Source organism: Colletotrichum lupini, chromosome 5, assembly GCF_023278565.1.
Source record: "Colletotrichum lupini chromosome 5, complete sequence".
NCBI classification, from domain to species: Eukaryota; Fungi; Ascomycota; class Sordariomycetes; order Glomerellales; family Glomerellaceae; genus Colletotrichum; species Colletotrichum lupini.
In genome coordinates, this window is record NC_064678.1 from 3560023 (window position 1) to 3568966 (window position 8944).

Genomic DNA, 8944 nt, shown 5'->3' on the forward strand with positions numbered 1-8944 from the left:
CTCGTTCTGGAGATTCCTCACTGCTTTCGAGTTCGCTTGCCAAGCTGCTTCATTCTCGAACCAAAACCCTCTTGACATTACAGACGCAAGTGGAGGAAGAAAGGACTCCGACGTAAGGACCAATGAGTCCGTGGTGCAGGCCATGCGTGATGCAGGGGCCTCTGGCTTCATACCAGTTTCCAGGTTTTTTCTTCTTTCCGTTTATTTCGGCGGACGACATTAGAGCATGCTGCTGCAGGCCGAGAACGGAGTTTCAGGCTGTCTCATTGCCACCAACGTGCTTGCCGGCCCTGCTAACTTATTTCAGGGTTGTCGATCTTTGGCATGCCATTGGGCGTTGGAGACTCAAGCGGGTTCTCGCAGCTTGGTGTAACGATGCTGTTGGAAGTGGTTGTGTGATTTATATGCATGAAGCGCGGCAAAATCCTTGGCTCGACTCTCGCCAGCCTAATCTTTCAAGCTGTCTGCCGCGCCTAATGTCCCTCTCCCCTGCGCTCCTTCAAAGAAAAGTTCAAATATGTAGTAGTCATGCCGCTAGTGCTTGGTCCGTTCTACTCTTCCTTCTGTTTGCTCTTTAAAGTCTTCATTGTGCTCTCTTGTTCTCTACGTCTACTGAGCCTAGTGAGCGTCGGTGGCAACTCCCTTCTCAGAATGCGAATCGCCGCTGCCCATCTTCTTCTTCTTAGTCCCCTCTTTTGGAATTGCACCGGGTCGGCCGTCTTCCATACACCACCAGCCCCCGGCCCCCAATACGACTTTCAGGACAATCCTCAGTATGCGCTGGGCGAGATAATAGACATCCAATGGAGCACTGATGACCAGTTCGTTGACTTATTCGTTGTTCAAACGTCTCCGGACTTAGAGACCCTTGCCGCTGTGATTAGTAGGTCGATTTAATGTCAACTCGCCTTGACCCCAACTTATCTTCGTTACTTGATGTTCTTTCGATGTCACGAAGGATTTCTGACCGGAACGATATATAGTGGACGAATACGTGCCTTCGACCATCAAATGGCGCGTCAGCTTCGATGGCTTTCCGTCCTCGCACGACCCAGATCTGAGTAACGTATACTATCTACACTTGCAGGCCGCTGGTCAAAATGGTACAGGCGTTACGTGCCACTATTTTAATATCACTCGCGGCGATGCCACATCAGTCTCGTCGTCGGCATTGTCGTCGGCCTCGCCGACCGCCGCATCTTCCCCTTCAACATCACCATCATCGATTGGATCCCCGACGGCAACGCCGAGCGCAATGAGCACGCCAGATCTTGACCGTGGTGAGCTATCGACTGGCGCAGTGGCTGGTATTGCCGTCGGAGCGACCTTTGTTGGGACGCTCGTTGTGGTGGGATTAGCGGGATTACTGTTCTGGCGACGGTGGAAAAACAATGAGAAGGGACGAGGGGAAGAAGCAGCCGCGATGGCCACTGCGAACGATGAAAGTGAGATACATGTCTACAAGAGAGACTTATCTGTGCCGTCGCGTGAGCTGTATGTTGAGAGTCCTCGACGCTTGAGAGCGGAGACTTCGGAACCGAGCGAAATGAGGTTTGAGATGTCGGGTGATTCGGTCGTATGTAAATGAAACGTGGAGTTTAGTTAGGCTGGCGGAAGTCGTGACTATTTGCAACTAAAATTTGAGATTCAAAGGTGAGGTATGTCGTCTCTTACTTTCGGGGATAACGTTGTTAACATGAAGGATAGATATATGGACATCATATACTCTTGTTCAAACACACGACCAGCATGGGAATCCAAAGGGGTCACGACAGCTTCAGTAAAGTCCCTCGTACATGGTGATAAGAACGAGAAGCGGAGGTTGAAGAGTCACATGACAAGCGTAGTAATCGATAGGCGTTTTCTTAAATTGACAATTTGGATCATAAGGCAGACTTCTCGACACAGGAATGAAATGTCTCTGAGCTTCCCATCTCTCAATTTCCATGGTTGGGCGAACTTCAGGTTTTGCATTCGCGCTAGTATTGCGATGGCTTTGTGTGACACATTTAATTGGTGTCGTCTGCTGCAGTCCCTTTCCAGCTTCACTCCAAAACCGTCCTGGACGGCGCAACTTCATGCCGAGCCTTCTGCGGCTGAACATAGCGGTCACGCATTCGAGACATTTGATCGATCTTCTTAGTGTAACGGTTTCAGACAGCCAAGAATATCAAGATACCCAGATTGCCCTCTCATATCTGTTCTTGGATGCTGAACACGACATCGTCCCCAAGTCGTGATATTGAGCAACGAAAGACAAGCATGGATTACAGCAGACAACCATACTTTCCACCTCCGCCAGGTCAAGCTGGAAATCCACCACCGCCGATTCCGCTACGCCCAGAAACAACAATGCCAGCAATTTCTCCTCCCCATGACTATTCGCGAGGGCAATTCCAACAACCTCAGACTGTGCAAAGTCCTCAATATGGCGGTCAACATCCTCAACAAACTTACCAGCCCACATACGGCGCTCCTTCTTACCATCAGAGCCCCCCCAACAGTCACAATTATCATCAACCAAGCTCCGTAAGCCGACCTGAGCCAACTCCTCAGAACTTTTATTCGAATGGCCAGCCTCCCTACACCCAGCCGTACTCACCCTCAGCAACGTACACGCACCCTAATCAAGGACCATCATCGTCCCAGAGTCCTAGTCTAATAAGTGCTCTGCAACAGGCGACCTCATTGTTTTCGGACAGTGACAAAGTTGTCAAGTCTTACCATGGACTCAAGAGCAAAGCTAGAGCCAAGTTCACCCAATTCGTCTTGCAGGGCGTGACACCTTCACAGCCTACCTACAATCCTCAGGTCCAGTACGCTCAGAACCACAACCCGCCGTATAACCCTTCACCATCGTCTCCATCTCCCGTTCATCCTCCCGGCGCTCAATACCATCAAACTCAGCAATCTTACTACCAGCATCCGAGCCCAATAGAAAACTTGGCAACTCCACCAGCACAGTCTCCCTACTATCACCCGCCCCCTTCTCAGGAACAGGCCTATCCTGTACCATCTCATAGTTCAGCTGTGCTGTCACAGCAACGAGATCAGTATAGTCAACAGACTCAAAAGGATTCATCTCCTCATTATCTGGCTCATATCTCACAAACCCCCGGGAACGATGGTCCATCTGGCATGCCGACACCCAGTGCCATCTTTTATGGGAACGACAATCCCAATTCCGCCGTTCAGCAACACACTGTACCTGCAGCTTCAACAGCAGCTCACACACCGCCTGTGGTAACACTGCAGCAACTTCCTGAGCATCAGCAGCATATTCAACTTGTCCAGGAAGGGACCTCTCGCCCAATTGAAGCTACGCAAGAGCCAGGAAGACCTACAGCAGGCGCTATTCATCCCTCGACCTCGCTGATAGAAGTCAATACCGCTGAATGCCCACCTTCTCAACCCCACATTGCCGAGAAGGTCGCTCATGTTTCTCACGAGGAAGTACCGGCAGCCAGTTTAGTCGACCAAATTTCTACAATCCTCGGCAATGTCAGCATTGGCGAAGCCCCTTCATCGCAGAGCAACCCTCCGACGCCTGACGCTGTCGACTTCCACGACTACAAAAGAGCCCTTCCCCGTGTCACCGAAAATGGGGAACCTAACGCAGTTGTTTGGGAATGCCCAGCAGACCGAGAGGTCAAGTATGAAACAGACTGGTATCATATATCAGATATCCCAAACTTCCTCGTCTGCACACACTGCCACGAGAGGTGCCTTGCACAGACACCCCTGGGAGGCTCTTTCATACGCACCAGGCAACCGGAAGGACGTTGTCGGTTCAATGCTCCCCGAATCACCAGACTCCTGCTACCCGAGTGTCTCAAGCGCAGAGATATCACTCCTCTGCGGGAGTTCATGACAGCTCGACTCGATGTCCTGGACTGCAAAGGAGTCTCGGGTGCCGATGGCTCAGCAGGAATCAAATGGTACCAACCGCTTGACGACAGACTCGATGGATTCGTATCTTGTGAGGCTTGTTATCAAGATATCGTCCTGGCAACATCGTTCCGTGACAAATTTGTTCCGCACGACTCACCCCAAGCATCTGATGCCGTCTGGGCCTGCGACATCTGTCTCCCCTTCATGAGTCGATCCATAGTCAGACTTTCAAAATCAGGAGTCGACGGCTGGAACTCATGGGTAGAAGCAGCAGCGAAGCACATTGCTCTGCCTCAATGCGACAAGGGGCCCATATCGCCCTCCTCCAGACGCTGGATGCGACTGCGCGGCGAGCGGCATCCGGATTTCAAAATGTGTGAAAAGTGCTACGAGAAACATGTGGCTCTGACGACACTGGATAAGGACTTTAAATCTATTCCACATGTGCCGAGTCACACAGGGTTAGACTGGATGGACGCCGCACTAGGCTATACAACGACGGAGCCTACGCCCATCACATGCAGCATGAATGGCTTGCCCGTTGAGGTCGCGCTCACAGACGCCAAGGACTTTCAGGACATCAACGTTCTCTACCGTGCTCTGGAGGTCATCCTCTCCTGCCCACCGTGTACCGAACGGGGCATCATCAACGGCACGTGGTACACGTTGACCGGCGGCGGCTGTGACGGCTGTAGGATCTGTGCCCCATGCCACGCAGCCTTCATCACCCCATTCGGACTGGACCGATTCTACGAGAAATCTCAGAGCGAGGAAGCAGGAGAGACCTACCTCTGCAGCTTCGAGCGGTCCTCGGCCCCGCGATGGGTCGACCACATGAACCGCAACGCCGAAGCCGTCGAGACCGGCGTCTGGTCCCGCTACTCCGTCTTCGTGCGTAAATTCGCCGGCGTCCCGCACTGCGCCAAGGAGAACCTCGTCGACAACCGCCGCTGGTATGGGTGGGACGACTGCACAATCTGCCCAGAGTGCTACATCACCTTCTGCCAGGAGAGCTCGCCACCTCCCCCTAGTCTGACAATGGAATTCGACAACGACCTTGTCGTCGAGAAGAGGATGTGCTGCCTGTACTCCCCGCGCATGCGGCAAAAGTGGATCGAGGCGTGCGAGGCGGGCAACGCGGAGGCGCTGATCGAGTTTTCGAGGGTGCGGCACGGGGTTTGGGTGCAGACTGTGCTGCAGGTCCAGGCGCTTCGCCAGATGCAGGATATGCAGATGATGAATGCTATGCATGCGGGCTTCATGAGTGTTACGTACCAAGGTATTGAGGGCATACAGGTGGTGTCTGGCACGACAGATGGGTACGAGCATGGGAATAGTCAACTTGGATGGCATGCGACGGAGGCGGGCGCAACGAGTGCAGCTTTTCGGAATCAGATGCAGGCTGGGATGGCTCAGTCTAATAGTTCGAATACGTGGATGACGATATGGCAGTTGTTGCTGAAATGGTCAGAGTATGAGTAGCGTGAGCAGGCCACGGCAAGCCGGGTGTGCGGTTTTAGCTAGTTTCTCTATTCGACTTCATTTATGAGCATCCTTACTTTAGTGACAGCCTAGCTATGTTATTCGCCAGTGGTATCCATCACCTCTTACATCCGCGAGACTAACATACAGCTGAGAAATACAGCTACGATAAAGCAAAGTTCTTTCAACCAAATTTAACCACAGTTTCAAGGATAGTAGACTGACCCGACGAGCTGCTAAATCCTACAGGTGTATTGGGACTCGATTGAGTCCTGTCAGATTCGCGTCTATATATCTAATGTGAGACGACAGCTCATGGAATATTTGGATTTTATTGGCATGTATATGCACACCAACAACCCATAAATACCTAGCTCAAAGTCTATGACGGAATTGTTGGCTCAAAAACGTCCTCTAAAACATCAACAACACCACTCATCCAGCTATCCCACGACGCAGGATCCTCCTCATCCTTGTAAAACTTAAGCCATCTCAGCAAAATCCGGTACGACCCCTTCTTCAATCCCAATCCTATCGCAGCCGTAGCATCAAGGATGCTATAAGACCACCCAGCCTGGTAACTCGTCTGCGGCAGCCACCCATTCTGAATCATGTTGGACCCGAGTATATCCACGCCCGCAACCGTGCCATTCTCCTTCATCGACGTCTCCGTGAGGTTATCGAACTTGATGCTAGGATCGAAGCCGTACCACGTCGGCGTGAAGTTCGTGCTCGCGCGCACAATATCGAAGCGGAACCTGCGCACGGGCTGCAGCGAGGTGAAGAGCGCGACCGGGTAGTCCGGGTACTGGAACGAAAAGGCGCGGTAGTTACCAATATCGGCCTTATCGCCGTTGGCAAAGACCTGCGGGGCCGAGAGGGGATCGCGCGTCGGCGTCAGGGCGTTGGCGCGCTGCTCCGCGGTGATGTTGTTGAGGCCGACGACGGGCGTGCTGCTGTAGTTGTAGGCTGGGCCCATGTACGGGATCGTGAAGTTCTCGTCAGTGGAGGAGGAGGAGATGCCGATGAAGCCGGAGAAGAGCGGGACGAGGCTGGCGTCTGGTGAGGATGGGGGCGTGATTGAGAACGTGACGTTGGCGGAGCCGCCGGCTGGGACGGTGACTTGGCTCCCGCTCGCGAAGTCGACCTTGGCTGAGAAGGACGAAGGGATGTAACCGACTTGCGCGGTGCGGCTTGAACCCTCTGAGAATGGCGCTGCACCAGCAGCAGGCACGTTGGAGAAGCTGTAGGTGATTTCGGTTCCCGACGGGTTGTCGATGGTAAAAGTAGCCTCCTCGACATCAACCAATTTGAACTCCCCTGGAGATACCACTGTTCTCGGGAACACGGCTTTGTGAGCCTGAACCAGACCCGCGCCTTGTTGAATTGCAGGCGCCATCAAATCATAGTCTGCCATGTTGACTTGCTTTGCAGTGGTTTGTATCAGCTCAAAGATCTCTTCGACAGACAAGTCAGGATTCTGCGACTTGATCAGAGCATATACACCAGAGATGTAAGGCGTCGCCATGGACGTGCCGCTGATGATGCCGAAACCGCCGCTATTCTCCATGAGAGGGAACGTGGCTAGGACCGCTCCCCCTGGGGCGGCTATCTGGGGCTTGAACGCGAAGTCGGCGTTGGGTCCTAGGTGACTGTCAGTCAATACATCAAGAAGAGCTGACTGCGATAATAGCAAGACATACCGAGGCTGCTGAAGTTGTTTGGAGATCCGCCACCGATTTGATCCACCAGAAGAGGCGTCTGGGACTCAACAAACAACTTGTACTGTCCGGTGCTCTTGGCCGCATTCGAGAGCGTCTCGTCGATAACGCTGCCCATGGAGTAGACATACCCATCTGCAGTGAGAGACGGGGTTGGCACAGCGTGGCCTTCAATGAAGACATCATCGATGGTAGGATCCGGGTACGTAATGACACGAGTGAAGTTTGCCGCAGAGGCATACGTCTGGACCTGCGTCGGCGAACAAGAAGGCCCTCTCTTGACGGCGACAATGTAGTCGGAGATTGGCCCCTGAAGACTACTGGCTGGCGGGTAATCGGAAGCCGAGCAGCCAAACTTGTACCCTGACGTGTTTCTCCCGGCCCAAGCAACAGAATACTCCCCTTCCGGGAATGGATGCAATGCTCCGTAGCGGAATTCGGCACCGTTCGAGTCACGGATCGGGTACGTTGGAAACTTTGCATTCTCCACAGACGCAACGCCGAGCCCGTCATCAGCTCCGCCCGGCAAGTTGATGGAAAACATGCCTTGCGTACCAGAGTTGCCGGCAGCAGCCACAACAGCAACGCCTTTTGCTCTCAGTGCGGCCACCGCAGCAGGGAGAATCGACCTAGGATAGCCCGACCAGGTCCCAAACTCTCCAATCGAGATACTCACAACATGAGCACCCTCCTCAACGGCCCTCTGCATAGCCGCAACAATAGCATCGTCCGACGCGCTCCCATCGCACCCAAAGACGCGGTACATGCCCAGCGTCGCCCTGGGAGCAACGCCAACGAGACCGGGAAACATGGAGGCGTTCGAGGAAACCTCCATACCGATGATGCCCGCCACATGAGTGCCGTGGAAACTGTCAAAGCAGCCCGGTCTCGGGTCCGGGCCCGGGTTCGGGGTGGAGTTGCTGAACCCGTAGTCGTCGCCGACAAAGTCGTAGCCGAACTCGACCTTGCAGCCTTTCCCGAAGCATCCTCCCAGCGCGGGGTGCAGGTAATCCATTCCCGTGTCGATGACGGCGACGCGTACGCCCTCGCCGAGCACGCCCTTTGCGTGAACGTGGTCGACACCCGTCATGGCGTGAGGGCTATTCCAGTCGACGTCCGCCCTCCGAGAGAGCAAAAATTTGGATTGCTCTCTGCTGCTTTCAAAGTTGCGGGTGGCATGTTTTTCGTGGCCTTTGCCGCTGGAAGGGGACCTCTTCACATTATTGCTTGGGCGATGAGGGTGCGCCACGCTCTGGACTGGAACAACATTCTGAACACCCGGGAGAGCTCGCAACTTTTCGCTATCCGAGTCGTTATCCAGAGAGACCGATACTCCGTAAAAGACACTCTTGTCGGTGTACTCATATCGCACTCGTAGTGGAATAGACGCTTCGGCTGCCTTGCTGGCGAGATCATGCGGACTGATGCTGAGCGCTTCGGCCGCGGGATCTGTGGACAACTCGACAAAGTACGTCTTCGGCACTGCTTGGGAGGTAGCTACAGCAAGACAGCAAGCCGCTGCCGCGGCGAAGTGGGCGATGAGACGCATCGTCAACTAGACGATTGGGCGGCTTCTCTCCGGACAGACAAGTCTTGGAAAGACTCTAAAGCCAAACGTGCCCCAGACCGTATTCATTGTGCGACTATGCTGTGATTTTAAGAGTTCAAAGTCCGATTGCCATGGGTGGTCGTCAATACGACACCGAGATAACCGGTTGTGGGTCGTGACGGAAAGGGCGGGGTTTTTCTCGTATTTGGCAGATCTTAATTCCCTGGCCCAATCGACTGCTAATTCTAGGCCGGGGATAGAATAGGAGAGTCCGCTTGTGGACCAAGGCGAACTTGCGGGA

At 53.7% G+C, this 8944-nt stretch overlaps 2 protein-coding genes across 2 annotated transcripts; one reads left to right on the forward strand and one right to left on the reverse strand.

Annotated features, from left to right (window-relative positions):
- Positions 1-651: 651 nt before the first annotated feature.
- CLUP02_10456 (uncharacterized protein) lies at positions 652-5373 on the forward strand (the record flags this gene model as incomplete). Its single annotated transcript, XM_049289432.1, has 4 exons — positions 652-883; positions 984-1576; positions 2303-2529; positions 2703-5373. 4 exons carry the CDS (start codon positions 652-654, stop codon positions 5371-5373), a joined length of 3723 nt encoding a protein of 1240 aa, XP_049146577.1.
- Positions 5374-5755: 382 nt separating this feature from the next.
- On the reverse strand, positions 5756-8643 carry CLUP02_10457 (peptidase; the record flags this gene model as incomplete). The annotated part of the gene is made up of 2 exons (XM_049289433.1): positions 5756-7017; positions 7077-8643. The coding sequence occupies 2 exons, from the start codon at positions 8641-8643 to the stop codon at positions 5756-5758; spliced, it is 2829 nt and encodes a 942-aa protein (XP_049146578.1).
- Between the last annotated feature and the right edge of the window lie 301 nt (positions 8644-8944).